The following is a 20,359-nucleotide window of genomic DNA, read 5'->3' on the forward strand; positions in this document are numbered from 1 at the left end:
CTTGGACAAGGCTTTGCAGCAGCTGATCTGTAGAGGCACAAAGAGCTGTCAAAGTCATTAGCCGAAGAGTCTGGGGAATCCATGCTCCAGAGAGCTAGAGAGATCAGAGAGTCAGGGAACATAAAAAAGGCCACACTGAGTCAGACCAATGGTCCATCCAGCCCAGTATCCTGTCTGCCAACAGTGGCCAATGCCAGAAACCCCAGACGAAGGGAACACAATGGGTAATCCTCACGTGATCCCTCCCGTTACCCATTTCCAGACAAACAGGCTAGGGACACCATTCCTACCCATCCTGGCCAATAGCCATTGATGGACCTAACCTCCATGAATCTATCTAGCTCTTTTTTGAACCCTGTTAAAGTTCTAGCCTTCACCACATCCTGTGGCAAGGAGTTCCACGTGTTGACTGTGTGCTGAGTGAAGACAAACTTCCTTTTGTTTGTTTTAAACCTGCTGCCTATTAATTTCATTTGGTGACCCCTAGTTCTTTTATTGTGGGAATAAGTAAATAACTTTTACTAATTCACTTTTTCCACACCAGTCATGATTTTATAGATCTCTTTCATATCCTCCCCATAGTCGCCTCTCTTCTAAGATTAAAAGTCCAAGTCTTTTTAATCTCTCTTCATATGGGACCTGTTCCAAACCCCTCATCATTTTTGTTACCCTTTTCTGATCCTTTTCCAATGCCAATATATCTCTTTTGAGATAAGGCAACCACATCTGTACACAGTATTCAAGATATGGGCATACTATGGTTTTATATAGATGCAGTAAGATATTCTCTGTCTCATTCTCTATCCCTTTTTAAATGATTCTTAACATTGTTTGCTTTTTTGACTGCCACTGCACACTGAGTGGATGTGTTCGGAGAACTATCCATAGCAACTCCAAGCAGGGCCGGCTCGAGCCATTCCTGTGCCCCAGGCAGCGGACGCGTGATGCATGCGTGGCTCTGCCCCCGGGCGCACAGTGCATGCGTGGCCGCGCCTCCCTGCACGTTGCGCACCTTACAGCTGCAATTGGGCGCACGGTGCCTGATTGCAGCTCTAAGGGGCGCCGTGCGGAGCCCAGGCGCCCCCCATAGGTTGGCACCCCGGGCAGCTGCCTGGCTAGGTGCCCAGCTAGCCACCAAGCTAGCCCCTGCCTTTAATCCGGCCCTGACTCCAAGATCTCTCTCCTGAGTAGCTGTAGCCAAATTAGGTTCCATCATATTGTATATACAGTTGGAATTATTTTATTTTATTTATTACAAGGAGGGACTGTCAGAACAGAGGCCTGAAGATTTTCATTAAAAGATGCCCAGTCTGCGAACGGACACATGCAAATCGGGCATCTAGAATTCTGTGCCTTTTTTAGCACAAAGGCCAACTCGTACAGGCAGTTACGTTAACGGTACATGCAAATTCAAACACACTCCTCAGGCGTCTCTCTAATCCAACCCTTCCTGTTCACTTTAAATAAAACGAAGGGATTGTAGGCAACATTTAGGGTACATTCACAAGGTGGCATGAAATTAAAAACATAACATCAATCAGCAAGAGGCTTCATTTCAAGATTTTAGCCCTCCCAATAACTGCCCGTGTTGACGGTCTTGGTTTAGCCTGGGCAGCTATTTTGTAATCTTTACATTGAACCCTGGTCAGCTGTGCACAAGATCCTCAGTTAATGATTTCCCTAATTTCAACAACCCAGCTGGTTTAAAAAAAAATAATAAAAAAAAAAAAAAAACAATGTTGAAAGCATTATTGTGGAAGAACTTGCAAGACTTTATACCTCCAAAAATAGAGGACTTTTAGAGCTGTAAGAGCACTGGCGCTCCATGACAGACAGATGACCACTGACAGACGCACTCCTTCTAATATGCTTTCTTCTAGACAAAGGTGATTACGGGAGTCTAAGACCAGATGGGTTTTACAAGGTAATTGGTTCCCCGTTTGCTGGCTAACTCAAATGGAACTTGAGTGTGTGAGGAGACAGGAATAGACTTAATCAGAATTTAAACCTCCTCCTGAAGACCTGCTAATGAAGCAGGATGGCACCTCCAGGAAGTGCTGCTACATGGAAGAATATTAAGATACCGCCTTAATGCTGGAGAATGAGAGCTGCGGAGGAGACATCCTCTGTGCCCAGGGCATAGGAGGAGAGGGCAAGGCCATGCTAAGACAAAGCAACCAAAGAGCGAGGCGCAAAAGTCATTGCCCTGATGTTCCACTAGCAGCTCTCGAATAGGAAAGTTACAAACTTGCACGGGGAGGGAGGTTTGCTGTTCTGCGGTTTATTAGTCACTGCTCCCTTTCCATGAGTCAGATGGAATTCTGTGTAATCAAAGGCAGGGCGGATAAGATCCTATGCCAACCACACAATGTCTCTCTCACACACACACACACACACACACCCCCCGCATGCCACAGGCAAGCACAACACACACACCCCCCCCCCCCCCGCATGCCACAGGCAAGCACAACACCCCCCCCCCGCATGCCACAGGCAAGCACAACACCCCCCCCCCGCATGCCACAGGCAAGCACAACACACACACACACACACACACACACACACACACACACGAAGAGCCGCACGCCACAGGCAAGCAGCAATCCAGGGGAGTTTCAGATTACAGCGCCCGGTGAATGCGTACGACCACCCTGCAGGAAACAGGAAGGCGAGCCCTGCAGCTGGCAGCGAGGCCTGTCCCAAGGAAGGAGGGATTCCCCAGCTTGGGAAAGAGCCAGGCACCTGGGCCCGCAACCCAAAGGACTGAAGCCGTCTCCTGCAAGAATGGGCGCCCGTGTGAGCTCAGGAGCCAGGGCAGAGCCTCCTTCCTTGGGGGAGGGCAGGATGGCTTGGCCTAGGTCTTTCCATCTCCCGCCTCCATGAGGTCATTTCTGCTCAGGCACAGGCTCACGGATCTTTTGTCCATGGAAGTGCACCTTCCTCTCCCCGCCACAGCTTTCTCCTGAGACACTGCCCCCTTCCCCGCTCCCCCCCCGACTTTCTCCTGAGACTTTCCCCCCCACCACCCCTCAGCTTTCTCCTGAGACTTTCCCCCCACCACCCCTCAGCTTTCTCCTGAGGCCCCCTCCTGCCTCCCCGCAGCTTTCCCCTGAGGAGCCAAAAGGGGCTTCTCTCAGGGCCCCCCGGGATCTTCTCCTTTCCCTCCTTGTGGCCCTGGATCAAACAATCCTTCTGTCAGAGGCCAGTCAACACTGCTCCTTCGCCATTCAGAGTAACCCTTTCCCTGCCCCGGGAAGAGGGCGCTGCCGTTACCACCCTCCCAAGTTACCGCCCAACGAGCGCAAGACCCCACATTCAGTCTCAGCTCGCGTGGGTGCCGCGTCCGGTGAGGTCAATGGGATTCATGCCTGTTTACAGCAGGGCTGAATTTGGCTCCAGGGCTACAACGAACTTTCCCAGCATGGCCATGCCACAAACTAGGCATTTCCTCCACTGCACACTCCCCAGACCCTCCCCCGGCCCCGTTTCCACCTACACACTGGCGCCTTGCTGCACTTTACCTCACGTGTGTGCAACAGGTTTCAAACATGGGCAAAATACACAGGCCTTTTATCTTTGCCGTGCTGCAAAGGTCAACCAGGAAGCGTCCTTTGTCTGCCTGCAGGACAATTCCAGAGCGGCGAGGCAGGAACTAGCTGCAGAACAGCCCATTGGTCTAGGTGAACTCAAAGGGCCCATTGTTTTGCCGGGCACGCAGCTATGCCAGGATCTGCTGTAAACAGATTAGTATTCTGCAAGCACCAACACGTCCATGCTAACCCTCAGGCAGCGCTGCTGTCCGAATGTAGCCGCGCGGTTCGCTTACTGACAGGTCTCCTGCTGGTAGGGCGGACCCTGTGTTAAAATTTTAACTGGTAGGGTTAAAACCCTGCAAACCGATGTGTCCAAAATTAGGCCTATTGGCGAACAAAGTAAGGAGGGGTAAAGAGGAGTAAAGAGGGGAGGGAAGGGGAAGAAGGGGCAAGGAGGGAGAGGGAGGGGTAAAGAGGCAGAGGGAAGGGGAGGGAGAGAGAGGGTTAAGGGGGGGAGGGAAGGGGAGGGAGAGAGAGGGTTAAGGGGGGGAGGGAAGGGAGGGAGGGGTAAGCAGGGAGAGGGAAGGGGAGGGGAAGGGAGGGAAAGGTAGGGAGGGGTAAGGAGGGGGGAGGGGAGGAAGGAAGGGGAGGAGAGAGGGAGGGAAGGGAGGGGGAGAGGGGGGAAGGGGAGGGAGAGGAGAGGGAGAGGGGAAGGAGAGGGGAGGGAGAGGGAAGGGAAGGGAGGGAGGGGTAAGCAGGGAGAGGGAAGGGGAGGGGAAGGGAGGGAAAGGTAGGGAGGGGTAAGGAGGCAGAGGGAGGGGTAGGGAGGGGAGGGGAGGGAGTATTCCACCCACCACTCCCTTCTGAGCTTCTCAAAGAGAAGACTCTGGGGACAGTTTGTTGAAACAGCTGCTCTGCCAGTACACACCACTGCCAAGTTTTATCATCATGGCTGCACATCGTGTCCTGGGACCTTCCTTGTCCTACTCCTGAGAGAGATCCTCATCAGACCCGGCCACAGACACGGACCCAGCTCATACTGTCCCTGGCTAAATTCCAGCCACCAGCTAGAATGTGACACTTTACCTCCTCTCCCTCCCTCCCCACCCGCACGCCCACCCTCCCTCTTATTTTCTTTCCTCTCCCCCCTGTCTCTTCTGCCTTCTCTTTAATTAGAGTCTAGCTGAGTGGGCCATGATGGCATGTTTTCTAACACTGCTGCCAGCACGTGACCCGAGTCGCCGCTAAAAGCAACATCATACATGTGTGCCAGATCTTGGAGTGGGTGATAAATCTTCTTGTGCTGCATTTTTCCAGCGGTGAAAATCAACATCACAGACCGAAACCGTATTTTCTATCTTGGCTGTTCTTTACTCTCCCCTTTCGCGTGTGTTTGCTGCTGCTCATCTTTGTCACTTGTTTCGTTTAAAAGGAGACCGGAATGGGCTTTAAACAGCAACAATAGATCCAGCCCATCCTAACTGTGCTTTTTAATCCCCCTCCCAAAAGGGCAATTCTTACCAGTGAAGAGACTAGCAAACAAAAGTGGGAGGGGTTTATTTCTTAAAAAACCCTCTCTAGCTAAAGGGAAAGGAAGCAAGAAATGTTCAAGTGGAAGTCGTCTTTAACACTTGACATTTGAAGTGCTTTCCCTTTATTGAAAGGATTCTAATGGCACGTTTGCCATGGTGCAGACTGCAGGTCTTTGTATAACAAACCCCAAACCTAGTTTCAAACAGGTTAATGTTGGATAATAACTGGGTTATGTTAACACCTGGCCCACAATATTCCGTACAAAACAATGTTAACAGGCTGGATCTCAATCAGGGCCTCTAGGCGCTAATTTAATACCAACTGCGTGCTTTCCAGCAAGCTAGATTTAAAATCTGCCCCAAGCTCTCTGCATTCCATTGGGGTTTTGGTGAGGCAGGCTGGAATCTAAGTGGTAGCGTTTAGGTTTTAAAAAAGTGACTGAATGGCTCCTTTATAAGAGAGTCAAAAGTTGGGGCGTTGTTGATTTTGATATTCAATGTTATGTTTGCCCCGGCAGTCAGTGACAATCAACAATATCACTTCCATACAGTGCTGGGGGGGAGTGGGGGGAGGAAAGGGAAAGTAATTTGACATCACTGGATAAGCAAGTTTAGTAGGACAACAGTGAGGACTTGACATTTAGCCCTTGTTTTCTAAAGATTTAAGATCCAGTACATTAGCCATCGAACGTAACAGCACAGAGCGCGGCTTGACAATGCATCAGATTAAAGAGGTACAAACACGGGGAGTGGGGGGGAGTATGCTTTGGTTTTGGTCCACTGCGGCATTAGGAGGGGTGGCTAGAAAGGATTTTCTCTGTGAATCAGCACAGAAATGAAAGAGGTGACATAACCCCATCCTCACTCAACCCCATCCTCACTCAACCCCATCCTCACTCAACCATCACAAACAGTTTTAGAACCATAGAGCTGGAAGAGACCCCACGAGGTCATCAAGTCCAGCCCCCGCCCAAAGCAGGACCAATCCCAACTCAATCAACCCAGCCAGGGCTTTGTCAAAATGAGACAATCTCTAGGAATGGAGATTCCACCCCCTCCCTAGGTAACCCATCCCAAAATTTCGCCACCATCCTGGTGAGATAGTTTTTCCTAATATCCAACCTAGACCTCCCCCACTGTAACTTGAGCCCATTGCTCCTTGTTCTGCCATCCGCCACTCCTGTGAACAGCCTCTCTCCAGCCTCTTGGAATCTCCGATCAGGAAGTTGAAGGCTACTATCAAATCCCCCCTCACTCTTCTCTTCTGCAGACTAAATAAGCCCAAATCCCTCAGTCTCTCCTCAAGTCATGTGCTCCTGCCCCCTAATAATTTTGGTTTCCCTCCACCGGACCCTCTCCAGTGCGTTTTAAGGGCTTGGCTGGAGGAATTACCCTCTTTCTCCATGTTACAAGCAGGAGTGTCACTCGTGTTTTAGGATTTCAGGTCTACTTACAAGACAAATGCAGGAGGAAGAATTTAGAAGAGCTTTTAAATGTTCTTGGGATGGAGGGAATTCCCTTTCTGACTTTTAGTGGCATGTCTCCAGTGAACAAAAAGCTGCATCTTGTACCGGCTCCCCTAAAGACAGAGTAATTTAGGCAGTGAAGCTAACTAAGGGTGTGTCTAGACTGCACTTCTCTGTCAACAGAGAGATGTAGATTAGGCAGATCGAAATTGCTAATGAAGCCGGGATTTAACTATCCCACGCTTCACTAGCATAAACGTGGCACCACTTTTTTCGAAACTGAGCTTTTTCGAAAAAAACAAACAAACAGAAGTCTAGGCGCGGATCTGTCAAAAATAAACCCTTTTTCGACAGATCTGTAGTCCTCAAAAAATGAGATACTGAAATGGTAAACTGGGCAAAACACCTCACGTGATCAGTGCTCTCAGCGTCCGTGTTTAGAGGATGTATGATCGTGTTTCACGAAGACGCGAGAGAAATAGCAGAGCTCTGCTTATCCATACCTGCCACCCATCGCGGATCTTCTGGTTGAAGATTCCGTATTCGTATCGGATGCCATACCCGTACGCAGCAAGCCCCAGTGTTGCCATGGAGTCAAGGAAGCAGGCTGTTAAAAGACATACAATTTAGGGGATGTAGCTAGCAAAGTTCCCCGGGATGGTTTTTACCAGCCCCGGAAAGTGACATGCTTGCAAAGCATCACAAGTTACTGGCAGAGGCCCCTAGCTATTACAACGCCCACAGACGCGTGCTCCTTATGGGCATGGGAAGAGCGCCCAGTGCATACGGGACTGCTTGGTATGTTCTCAAATCAGTGCACCCGAAGCTCACTTACCAGCCAGTCTCCCCAGACCTCCGTTACCAAGGCCAGCATCCTCCTCCATGTCCTCCAGCTCTTCTATATCCAGCCCTAGCTAAACACAGACAGAAGACATGAGCTCAGGCGCTGAGCGACAGAGCGAACACTTGCACCGCCACGCTGCCAGGAGGCAGCGAGAGGAACAGCGGGGCTAAGATGCCACCAGAGTTACTGGGAAGAACACAGTTACAGGGAGCTTTGCACACAATTCATTCCGCACTGCAGCTTCATTCTGTTATCCTGGCAGGCAGGCGCTCCTCGGAGTCCAGGTTTAACAAGCAGCAGAGCTCCCTGTAACCGTGTTCTTCCGCTCTGCTACTGTGACGGTGAATTTCTCCCAAAGCAACTTCACCCCTCTCCCTCCTCAATTCCAGGCACGGTGGAGAGTAACAACGCAACCCTCTTCACCCCCGCCCACCTACTCTTTCTGCTCTTCAACCGAAGAACTGATTTGCACAGCACCTCTCCCCGGAAGGGGCCGACCGGCTCATCAAAGCTTCACAATATTGAATAAAAACAAGTCGTCCACCAGTGAAACCCAGTTTTCCTTTGGAGGATGGTAACCACCAGTCACAAGGGCACAGGTGTTAAGTGAGGACTAACTTATCCAACCACCTGAAACTACTGCGGTAACTCAATATCAAAAGCATTAATACTTCAGTGGTGATTAGCCAGAACACCAGAGCTAACACCTCTTCTCCCAAAGAAGATCAGGGAATTTTTATCATCTTAAGCTGTCAGGACAATGGTTTTACACCTCCGAAGACAGGGCCTCCGCAGCGCCCTCTGACATATTGCCAAGATATTGCTTTATTTCTGGCAGTATGTGTCACGTCTATTACAGCATTACAATTTTCAGGAAGAGCTCTCATCCAAACAGGCCACATCTGATCCTGCATTGCTTATCTCTAACTTGGTAACTGCTCGACTCACATCACGCACCAAGTATTTGTTTTAGGACAACAGAACTAGAGTTTTACACTGAATTTTGCTAGACATTTTGGGGGTAGATAAATTGCTGTGCCTACATCTAGCAATTTTTTGAAAAAATCCTGTACTATGTATGAACATTCAAAAAGAAGTTTATGCCACATTAAAATTAGGCCTAGCAATATAAGAGGCAGGGACTTAGCATTTGCACTAAATTACAGCTCTGTTTCTGCATACATTTTACAAAGAGACTTCTTTAGCGATTACAGAAAGTCCATTTAAGTTAGCACTTACTCTAGTGAAATTTTTAGTTATTGCGGGGGAGGGGACGGGGACTTACAGGATATTTTTCTCTATTACATAATTATTCAGGTCAGACTAACTTCATCCTCGAGTACCAAAGCTGAACATTTCTTAGAGTAAAACCTTCCAGACCCTATTATCCATGTAACAAAACACACATTTAGGCTATGTTGTCGCCGCAAGGTTTTGGCACAAAAATACAAAAACCGGCAGAGCGGCCACACCTCAAATTCATGAAGTAAATCAGCAGTAAAATGACAGAATAGAGGGCTTTTGCCAGTGTAGGTAAGCCTCTGTCTACGAGGTATAACTCCCTTTTGCACTACAGCTATTGCGCAAAAAGGCAAGTGTGGATGCTCCAGAAGCATTTTTTTGCACAAGAAACCCCCATGAGAAAAAGCACAGAACTTTCTTGCGCAAGAGCATCCCTGCAGTGTGGACGCTCTCTTGTGCAAAAGCACATTGCTTTTGTGATGTGTTTTGAGGTGTGGACGTGCTGTTGAGCAAAAGGCTTCTTGCGCAAAAAGCTGGCAGCGCAGACGTAGCCTTAAAGAATATCTTCTCCAAATAACCAGCAGAGTATAGTCCAGTAACTGGAGAAGTCTATTAACATAAGATGTATTTGAACAAAGAATCTAAATACAGTCCTCTTTGAAAAGAAGTCCTGCACCTTATTTTCTTTGTGTTGTCAATAGATGAAAAACATGTTTCAAAAGGAGAGCCATGTGTTTGAATAGCAGCCTTCCTGCGGTGTAACTTTCTAAACTACCACACCCTAGAGAGCATACAGTTACCAGAGTACAAGGATAGCTAAAGAGTAGCATGGAATAAAGCCACTTCAAAACTTTGGCATGACAGTAGCAGCCGTACAACTTTGAATGGTGGAGCAAAGCCAAATGTGGGTTTGCATTAGTCATCAACAAAACCGAACATTTTAATTTTATTCCACTCTGCATTATTGATTACCTATAGAGCCATCTAATGGACAAGCTTCTGTTTTCCCAAAGGTTAATAGCCTGATTTAAGGCCTGGATTTTCAGAGATGCGGAGAACCCAGGACTTCCACTGATCTGAGTTGAAATTACAAGTAATCAGCATCTCCGGCAATCAGGCCCGCAGAATTTTGAGATTCCAGTGATCTGAGACATTAAGTGGATTCCAATTTGCCAACTGTTCAGGTATTACAATTGACATGGCTATGGCCATGGTATCAGAGCATGTGTTTTACACACTTTGTGTACCTGCACGCCACATTTTCAGGTAGAATACAGGCTGATTGGATAATTTTAAGATCATTTTTGTATTATATGGGATCATAACCCCACGCAGGAGTAACACTGCTAATTGAGAACCAAAGAACTTGGATGCACTGGCACTGATAGAGTTAGGATTTCTAACACCAGGGTGGAACTTAGCCAAAAGTACCAGAATACCACAATCAAAAACACAGATAATTTTAAGGTTTGAGGCTATGCCAGTGTTAAACCAATGCACAGCATGACCGTTTTGCTAAACAATCACGAGTCACTCTGGATTTAGAGAACACTTAATAGTTTACATACATGCCCTTCTTCGCTGAGAAGTAACTTTTATAGACCACCTAGTCTGAGACCAGCATGCAAGCCTTAGCTAGCAACGATAAGTAACATTTCTGTTCCCGTGAAAAGAGGAAACTGAATTTCATCCCAAGAAGTTTATTCTGATGCTGAAACTTTTTAAATGCAGTAACATCCTGCCAACTGTTGATGCAAAAAGCAAAGACATCTCCTTATGTAAGCAACTCCCACTGAACACTCAGTTAACATTCTTTCAGTATCTTTACTGTAGCCATTTAGAACTGTGCATACCAAGTGAATACTTGTCGTAGGTTACCTCTGATTACAATATGCCCTTCTCTCCCTGCCCAAAAAACCACTAGTGACTACACATTACTCAGCTAGACCACAAAATAAAAACACGTACCTGATAAATTGCCTCATCACACGCATTTTGCAATCCAAGGTTTATCATGGTGTTCTGTAAGGTACGGCCCATATAAAATTCTAGCGAGAGATAGTAAACTCTCTGAAAGAAGAAAATAAAAGCAAGTTTTATTGAAACACGTTGAAATTTAGTCTCCCCAAGAACACTCAAGAATGGAAAACGTTATTTTGGCATCTTTTCAACCCAAGAGGAATAGAACCGGCTTATTTCATCAGGAGGATGCTTACGTCTTTTTCAAGGTTACATCTTGAGTAGAAAATCCCAATTATTAGCTGATGCCCGATTTGAAATAAGCATAGCTTTAAAAATTCATAGGCCACTGAGGAGGGAGGGTGCTAACCTACCAATTTCAGTTTTCACTTTAAAAAGGGCATTTTCAGCCTGTAGGATTGTAGAGATAACCCCAGTGCATCACCTTCTTCCTGAGTCTGCAGACAGACCGCATCAGGCCTTTTGCTAGTGGCCTGTACACGTAACCAAAAGAAAGGTCGGAACTATGGATGCATGCTGGGAAAAAAAGCGAATAAGGGGGCATGCAACAGCACAGAGAGAAGGCCTAACTACTTCCAACTCTGTTCTACAGCCTGACGGCTATTTTAAAACCACTAATGCTCGCACAGGGAAGCAAAAGGAGCACTATAGTTCCAGGGGTGGAAGAGGTTAAGAGTAGGTCTTCACTACGTGGACAAGTCAATCTAAGCTGTGCAATCTGAGTTTACCTTAGTGGCGTAACTCAAAATCTATGTAGCTGAGATCTACTTACCACAGGATCCACATCGTAGGGGGTGATGAGAGAAACTCTCCTGTCACCTTCCCTTACTCATCTCTTCTGGTGGAATACCAGAACCAACATCTGAGCGATCAGCGGTCAATTTAGCAGGTCTTCACTAGACCCCACTAATCAACCCCTGGGTGGATCAATCGCATACAGCATGATCCACTCAGTAGTGGAGACACACCTTAAATTTTGTTTATACAAGAGATCACAACTCCTCCAATAGTCTGAACTTGGCAGCATGTGGCCCTATATAGGTCTATGAAACAGAATTAAAATGTAGACAGAGCAGACATTTCAAATTAAACCAGACTTGAAGATGCTAAATAAATGACCGGATTCCACTGAGCACACAGTGGCTTCTAAGAGCTACTCCTGATTTTTGGACAAAAGCCATCGAGATATACTCTCCCTCGAGGCAAATATTCTAAATACAAATCTTTGTTCCCTGAAATGTAATTTCCTCTCAGGCTTCTTACTTTTATCCCTGTAGTGCTAAGGGCCCCCCCGTCAGAGACCACGGCTGTACTGTGCTAAGTGATGCACAAAAGGACTCAAATAAGACTCGTTCCCCCACCAGCCTAGAGCACTCACAATCTAAACAGCATGGAATAGGTGGGCAGCAAGGTCACAGTAAAGACAAATATATTTACATAAACGGACAGAGTCACAGCTAGATGCCACTTTGTCCAAAACCTGATAGTGGCCAATTTAGCAAAGGTTTTAAGGGGGAATGCAGAGGAGAAGGGGGAAGCTTTGTGGATTTTGACACAGTCCCTACCACATGTAGGCACGTGTGTGGGGACAGTGCGGAGGCACCTGTGGGAAAGGCAGGCCTATGAAAAACTGTCATGGCAGAGCAAAAATTGGCTCAGCCTTGTGATAATTAGACTTGGTAGACTGGGAGGGGCTTATGAATGATGTCACAAACAGGATTATGGTCTAATCCCCTAGCTAGCACAGTTCTGTGTTCAATATAAACCAAGGAGGACATGCAATGACCCTAGAGCAGTGGTCTCCAACCTTTTTACACCCAAGATCACTTTTTAAGTCTCAGAACAGGCGAAGATCTACTGCCCCGCCCCTTCCTTGAAGCCCCGCCTACATTACATGTGCCTCGCCCCTTCCTTGAAGCCCCGCCTACATTACATGAGGAAATCTAATGTAAATGCACTGCGCAGGTGCGCAGTTCAGAGAGGGCTCAAGAGCTACTCTTGGAGCCCCTGAGATCTACCGGTAGATCGCGATCTACTGGTTGGTGACCACGGCCCTAGAGGAATGCTAAAGCCAATTCACTTGAGACCACTTGATCTTTTTACTTCAGCCCCAATTCCTTGTCAGAGGAGCCCCAGGGCTTTAGAGAGGATGGACATTTCACACTTGGTCACGTGATACACGAGTTCCGAGCCTCTTCCACATTTGATCCAATAGGGCTCTTAGTTTCCCACATGCACCCGAAGTCCCAAGTGCATGCATGCTGCTAAAAGGCTCATCTACTCTAAAAAAAAAAAAATTAGCATGACTGGGCCCGGCTTTTTTGAGGCAGTCTATGCGGACAGTGCTGCAGATCACAGGAAGCAATGCACCCCTCTCTGGAGACAGGACAGTTGGTTATCTGTGACTTTTTATATGTTGGTTACTTATGTTCTGCATTTTTTGGCTTCCTATTGCCACATTATAAGGATCCGGGTTAAGAAATGTAGCTGGGGAGAACAGAAAGAGGTTCTTTGGCTAGACTGCCTTCTTCAAACTGAAGTTCAGAGCAATATAAGCAAGCGAGAGTCCTATCAACAATTGTGAACCAGGGCTAAGTCAACACCAGGAGTCAGAGTGAGGCTCGTGGTACTTTTGCAATGGCTCATGTTAAGTATGCTATTTCTAAAATGCTCAAGGTGGTTTTTTTAACCTAACACTACAGCACATACAGCTTTGAGGCTCTGTCACTGCTCGTTAGTTTTGCTTTTATTTTGAGCCAAATCATTAGCTAGAGGCTGAATTTGGCCTTTTTTGATCCCTCAAACTAAATTACCCTAAAAGGGTTTCCAGATAACGGTTGGTAGTTCCTACCCATTGGACAGTGCAGAAAGGAGGCGGGAATACACAAAGGAACTGTTGCAGCACAAATACAGCAAGCCCTTTCTTACCAAGTTGAACATTAAGTGTTGCCAGCCAAGTTTTGTTCAACTAGTAAAACAAATTGAAGTGGCCTAGTTTGTTTAAACCCAGTTCCTGGAATCAGGCACAAATGAGGAAGCAGACCTCTTCCCTCCGTAAAAAAAATAAAATAAAAAAAATCTAGCTCCTTCTGAGCAAGGAGAGATTTAGCCAATTTTGCTCATGAGCGGTTTACGGTGGGCAGTAACATCTCCTAGTTTCCAGCACGGAGTCAGGCCTACTCTCTGGCAAATGGAAAGTAGCCGTCCCACTTGTGAACCATGGAGAGTCTTGAGCACTGGTACCGGACAGTGCTCCCGGTAAGCCAGGTGCTTGGGTGGCTAGGGAGAAATTTCAGTGCTGCCCAGGTGATTAGCAGAATGCCCATGACCAGGTTTTTTGTTTCTATTGGTGGTGCACATGAACATGCATTGGTGCACATAAAAATTATTCTGCACATAGATGGAAAAAATCCACTCAGGGATGGAAAAGATTAGAGGGAACATTGGTACTGGACCAAGGGATGCGGAGGACGCAGCAGCACCCCCTGGCGTGAAATGCTTTGCATCATACAGAGCATTTACAGTGCGTCAGATGCTTCTACTATACAAGAGGTTCCAGCATCTCTGGTCTTGAGGAGCTACCTCCCTTCCCATGACCTAGGGGCTTTCAATACAGCCATGTTCCTACTTGGGGAATCTGCCCAAAAAGGGGTCACAGGCTCACTATCTTCCCCCTCACCCCATAGCAGCCTGAGTACCTGCACAGCCCAGGTGCTGCTGTACCCCGGTGATCCTGGACTGGGTTCCTGGTACCTTAGCAACCCACCCACCTGCTGTGAGTAGACCCACCGTGCACATCCTCCCTAGACGCTGCCCTCCGCCTGCTCACCTTGGGGTCCTTCTCGTAGTAGTACTGCTGGGTGCGGATCCAGCGGCCCACCAGGTGGTCGCGCACCGTGTGCGCCAGAGCAAAGTAGTAGTCGCGGGGGGTGGCCACATTGCGGTCCTTGACCAGGGTGAAGTGCAGGTGCCGGTTGAAGCCTTTCTTCAGCTCGGCCACATTCTCCACCCCCACGATGCCGCGGATGCTGATCTGCTTCCTCTTCTCCTGGTCGGTCAGTGGCCGCGACATCTCCAGGGGCTGGGACTGTGGGGGGGCAGGGGACATGCTCAGCCCTCGCTGCGCCCCTCCCTGCGTGGGGCGCACGCCTCGGAGCCCCATTCTGGGGAGGGGGCAGCAGGGCTCTCTGGCACCCCTACCGGGCAGGGGGGCTTGCACTCAACAGGCAGGAAGGGGGGCCACAGGGCCCTTCTCCCCCACCCCTGGGGCTGTAAATGGGGGGCAGGGCTGGGAAAGGCTGGCACTGGCAGGGCTGGATGGCATGGGGCCCCCAAGCTGGGGGTGCACAGAGCATGGCTTGGGGAGGGGAGCCCCTGCCCCGTCCATAAACAGGGGTGCAAGAAGGGGGCCCCACCTGGGGCTTGGAGAGGGGGCCCCTTTGCCCTGCTCCAGAAAGGGGCTGCAAGGGGGCTTGGAGAGGGGGGCCCCTTTGCCCTGCTCCAGAAAGGGGGTGCAAGGGGGCTTGGAGAGGGGGGGCCCTTTGCCCCGCTCCAGAAAAGGGGTGCAAGGGGGCTTGGAGAGGGGGGCCCCTTTGCCCCGCTCCAGAAAAGGGGTGCAAGGGGGCTTGGAGAGGGGGGCCCCTTTGCCCCGCTCCAGAAAGGGGGTGCAAGGGGGCTTGGAGAGGGGGGCCCCTTTGCCCCGCTCCAGAAAGGGGGTGCAAGGGGGCTAGGAGAGGGGGGCCCCTTTGCCCCGCTCCAGAAAGGGGGTGCAAGGGGGCTCGGAGAGGGGGCCCCTTTGCCCCGCTCCAGAAAGGGGGTGCAAGGGGGCTTGGAGAGGGGCCCCTTTCCCATGCATGTGCCGGGGGGGTCCCAGCGCTGCCCCCAGGGCAGAAGGGGGGGGGGGGGGCGCCCGGCAGCACCTACCGGCTCTCGGGCGCCTGGTCGCGCGTCTGCCGGGCTCGGGGAGCCGCGCCCCGCCCGCTGCTTTTTATCGCCTCCGGTTGGCGGCGGCCCCCGCCGCTCAGCGCGCAGCAGCCACTCGCGGCCGCCCCCGGGGGTGGGGCCCGGCCGGGGGGGGGGGGGGGAGGGGCAGGTAGCCGGGAGCTGCGGGCGTGCGGGGCGGTGGCTGCAGCCGGCTGCGGGGGGTGGCCGGCTTGCAGGGAGCCGCCCCGCAGCGCCCCCCAGCGGTGCGCTTTGCAGCAGCCGGGATCACGCGCCGCCTGCCTGGTGTTGTGTTATGCTGGGCTGGGCTGGGCTGCTTGCCAGGGTAACCCAGCAGGAGAGCAAGGGGGGGGGGGGGCAGGGGAGGAATGAAGAAGAACCTGGGGGAGCTGGAAAAGTTGGTCTCTCCCCCCACCAGAAGTTGCCCCATGCGAGATCCTGGCTCGGTGCTCGCCCACCCTGCCTCCCGCGGGCCCTAGAAGCCATTTCGCTCCATCTTCTGCACTTTGGAAAATGAACTCCTCGCCCCAGGCTGCGATTTAAGGAAAGAAACATCAAAGAAACATCCCGGCTCCTTCCAGGAGTATTTCCGGCACGCCCGTCCCTTGTTCTGTCTGGAATGGGCCAAGTGTCAGGCCCACTGAACTCAGGGTGAAAGCACTAGAAGGCCTGGTTCTTCGTGGATGGTTAATTAGACAGCCTGTCTCTAACGAACTGGTTGTGGTCCAAGCAATTGGTCGTAACTCGGTTTGTTCGTAAGTCGGACCCCCTTGAGTGACACGCGACTGCGCTGTTCGTAAGCGCGGATCGCGTTCGTAACTCGGGGTCCACCATTTACGACACGTTTGGTCGTAACTGCAAATGGTCGTAAGTCGACCGTTCGCAACTCGGGGACCGGCTGTACCTCACCCTGGACATTAGATCGTATCTTGCCTCCAGTGTCTTCGCTCTTAGACTTGCAATATGTTGGTGGTCTACCTCTTCGCTGAAGCGTGAATTGCTTGATAATCTTCAGGGGGTAGCCGAGTTAGTCTGTGCAGGATAAACGTAAACAACAAATGGTCTGGTAGCGCTTTATAGACCAACAAAACGGAGATGGTTTCATGAGCTTTCGTGGGCACAGCCCACTTCTTCAGATGATGGGAGTTTTGAGTTTAGGTTGGGCAGACCCAAAACAAATGCGGGGGGGGGGGAAGAAGGAGCAGAGGGTATGAAAATATAAAAGGGAAAAACAAGTAGGCAGAACCCGTCATCTATAAGCACCTGAAGATTGGGTAGTGAAAAGAAGCAGATAAGGATCAAAGGAGAGCAGTTAGATAGGATGGATACTAAGGCAAGAATCTACACAGACAAAGAGCTGTTGGCACCTTCATTGAATGCTAGGTGATAATGTCCCAGCCATCAGTTATCTCAGTTGACGAGGTTATCAGTGGAGGAATTGAATTGGATAAAGAATGAAATCGGTCTCTTGGATGGGCAGTTGTATTCAATGCCCAAATGACACTCACAGCCCACTCTATTAGCCTCATTAAGCACAGAGACTGATTAGCAGGGTTTTCCCCATCCTTTCTCCTCTTTTTCTGCTTTATATTTGAACTGCTGTGCCTCTGGCTCCATATTGGTCATCCGAGGAAGTGGGTTGTGCCCACGGAAGCTCATGATACTATTTCTATATGTTTTGTTAGTCTCTGAGGTGCCACAGGACCACTCCATCTTAAAGTTTTTCCCCCCACCTGCTTTTCGGTTAACCTACAGCTACATGTTAGTCTGTAGCCACAAAAACCAATGTGACACCTTAAAAGTGGTTTTCAAATGATGGCTCGAGACCCAGCGCTGGGTGGTGGAATGTTGGGCGCCGGGTCTCAGTGCTGCAGGGGGGTCAGGTGAGCAGTGGGGGCGCTAAGGCAGCTCCCTGCCTGTCTTGGCACTGCAGACTGTGCTGCGCCCCAGAAACGGCCGGCAGCAGGCCTGGCTGCTGGAGTGGGGACGGGGGAGGGCAGGAGAGCACACACAGCTCCATGCACTGCCCCTGCCTCGAGCACACTCGCATTGCTTGGGAACCAGCTGCTGGCTGCTTCTGGGGCGCAGCCTGGTCTGCGGGACCAGGAGAGGCAGGAAGCTGCCTTAGCACCCCCACTGCACTGCTGACCGGGAGCTGCTCGAGGCCAGCCCCTCCTGCTCCATCCCTGACCCACCCCCAAAGCCGGAGCCTCTTCCCATCTGCCAAAGCTCTTTTCCTCAGCCCCACCCCGGAGCCCACACCCTAGTCAAATGATGTTGGGTTGTGGCATCAACAATTTTCTTCAATTGGGTCATGAAGAAAAAAGTTTGAAACCCGCTGCCTTACAGACTAACCGCTGACTGGCATTGGTCCAGCTCTGGAAGGGAGGGGGTAGGAGTGGGGTGGAGGGTGAATCAAGCAATTTGCATGCTGCAAAACTGCTGGGATGGGGGAGGTGTAGATGTTAGAGAAGAAACAGGCGATTAAAAATCATCCAGGCAGTTTTCAGCCATCCCGGCGGCTGCCAACACACACTAATGATTAACAGCGTGCTGCGTCCCAGCAATCTGCCGCAGCGTTTCTACTTTGCTTCCAAGATTAGCAACTTCCTCCCACAAATGTGACACAGAGCCTGCACCAGCACAACCTCGAGGAACCTCTGGACACCAGGAAGGCCTCCACCCACCTCTGGATGGCAGACCAATCCTGATGCCCCCCAGAGGGATCCACATAAGGACCCGTTTCCTCACCAATTTGTTCATAAAATCCCTAACAGTTGTAGCAGTAAAGAGCCCATTAAACTTACCCATGCGATCCTTCGAGATGAGGGGATGGGTGGCACCCTTAGCAAGTTTGCAGATGACACTAAGCTGGGGGGAGAGGTAGATACGCTGCAGTGCAGGGATAGAGTCCAGAGTGATTAGAGGATTGGGCCAAAAGAAATCTGATCGGGTTCAACAAGGACAAGTGCAGAGTCCTGCACTTGGGACAGAAGAATCCCAAGTATTGTTACAGGCTGGGGACTTAATGGCTAAGTAGCAGCTCTGCAGAAAAGGACCTGGGGGTTACAGTGGATGAGAAGCTGGATAGGAGTCAACAGTGTGCCCTTGTAGCCAAGAAGGCTAATGGCATATTAGGCTGCATTAGGAGGAGCATTGCCAGCAGATCTAGAGATGTGATTATTCCCCTTTATTTGGCTCTGGTGAGGTCACATCTGGAATATTATGTCCAGTTCTGGGCCCCCCACTATAGAAAGGATGTGGACATATTGGAGAGGGTCCAGTGGAGGGCAATCAAAATGATTAGGGGGCTGGAGCGCATGGCCTATGAGGAGAGACTGAGGGAGTTGGGTCTGTTTAGTCTGCAGAGGAGAAAAGTGAGGGGGATTTGATAGCAGCCTGCAACTTCCTGAAGGGCGGTTCCAAAGAGGATGGAGAGAGGCTGTTCTCAGTGGTGACGGATGGCAGAACAAGGAGCAATGGTCTCAAGTTGCAGTGGGGGAGGTCTAGGCTGGATATTAGGAAAAACTATTTCCTTAGGCGGGTGGGAAGCGGGTTCCCTACGGAGGTGGTGGAATCTCCATCCCTAGAGGTTTTTAAGTCTTGGCTTGACAAAGCCCTGGCTGGATTGATTGAGTTGGGATTGGTCCTGACTTGGGGAGGTCCTTTTCTGCAGAACTACTACTTAACCTGTTGGTCCCCAGCTTGTAACTATGCTTGGGATTCTTCTGTCCCAAGTGCAGGACTCTACACTTGTCCTTGTTGAACCTCATCAGATTTCTTGTGGCCCAATCCTCCAATTTGTCTAAGTCATTCTGTACCCTATCTCTGCCCTTAAGCGTATCTACCTCTCCCCCCAGCTTAGTGTCATCCGCAAACTTGCTGAGGGTGCAATCCATCCCCTCATCCAGATCATTAATAAAGATATTGAACAAAACCGGTCCTAGAACCGAACCTTGGGGTACTCCGCTAGAAACCGACCGCCATCCTGACATCGAGCCATTGATCACTACCCGCTGGGCCCGGCCTTCTAGCCATCTTTCTATCCATCTTACCGTCCATTTATCCAATCCACAATCCCTTAACTTGCTGGCAAGAATATTGTGGGAGACCGTATCAAAAGCCTTGCTAAAGTCAAGATATATAACATCCACTGACTTCCCCAAGTCCACCGAGCCAGTTACCTCATCATAGAAGCTAATCAGATTGGTCAGGCACGACTTGCCCTTTGTGAATCCATGCTGACTATTCCTAATCACTTTCCTCTCATCCAAGTGCCTCAATATGGATTCCTTAAGGATCCCTTCCATGATTTTTCCAGGAACCGAGGTAAGACTGACCGGCCTATAGTTCCCTGGATCATCCTTCTTCCCTTTTTTGAAGATGGGCACTACATTTGCCTTTTTCCAGTCATCCAGAATTTCTCCCGATCTCCACGACTTTTCAAAGATAATAGCCAAAGGCTCCACAATGACATTTGCCAACTCCCTCAGTACCCTCAGATGCACTAAGTCCGGACCCATGGATTTATGTACGTTTAGCTTTTCTAAATAGTTCCTAACCTGTACTTTACCTACCACGGGCTGTCCATCTTCATCCCATCTTGCGTCACTTGGCGCAGAAGTCCAGGAGCCGACCTTGTCCGTGAATACAGAGGCAAAGAAAGCATTGAGTACTTCAGCTTTCCCCACATCATCTGTCACTAGGTTACCTCCTTTATCCATTAGGGGCTGCACACCCTCTCTGATCACCTTCTTCTTGTTGACATGCCTGTAGAAACCTTTCTTGTTATCCTTCACATCCTTAGCCAGTCGCAATTCC

General features: G+C 49.9%; 1 protein-coding gene across 1 annotated transcript in view; it reads right to left on the reverse strand.

Moving 5' to 3' along the window:
- The window catches only part of PYGL (glycogen phosphorylase L), a 40,845-nt gene extending 25,168 nt beyond the window's left edge, over positions 1 to 15,677 (reverse strand). The window contains exons 1-5 of the mRNA XM_075926180.2: positions 15,521 to 15,677; positions 14,427 to 14,684; positions 10,586 to 10,687; positions 7,367 to 7,445; positions 7,035 to 7,138 (exon numbers count right to left, since the gene is read on the reverse strand). Of these exons, the coding sequence (XP_075782295.2) occupies positions 7,035 to 7,138; positions 7,367 to 7,445; positions 10,586 to 10,687; positions 14,427 to 14,669 (528 nt within the window). The 5' untranslated portion in view covers positions 14,670 to 14,684; positions 15,521 to 15,677. The remainder of the gene's footprint in view (positions 1 to 7,034; positions 7,139 to 7,366; positions 7,446 to 10,585; positions 10,688 to 14,426; positions 14,685 to 15,520) is intronic.
- Between the last annotated feature and the right edge of the window lie 4,682 nt (positions 15,678 to 20,359).

Source organism: Pelodiscus sinensis, chromosome 5, assembly GCF_052426305.1.
Source record: "Pelodiscus sinensis isolate ZL-2025 chromosome 5, ASM5242630v1, whole genome shotgun sequence".
Classification (NCBI taxonomy): Eukaryota; Metazoa; Chordata; order Testudines; family Trionychidae; genus Pelodiscus; species Pelodiscus sinensis.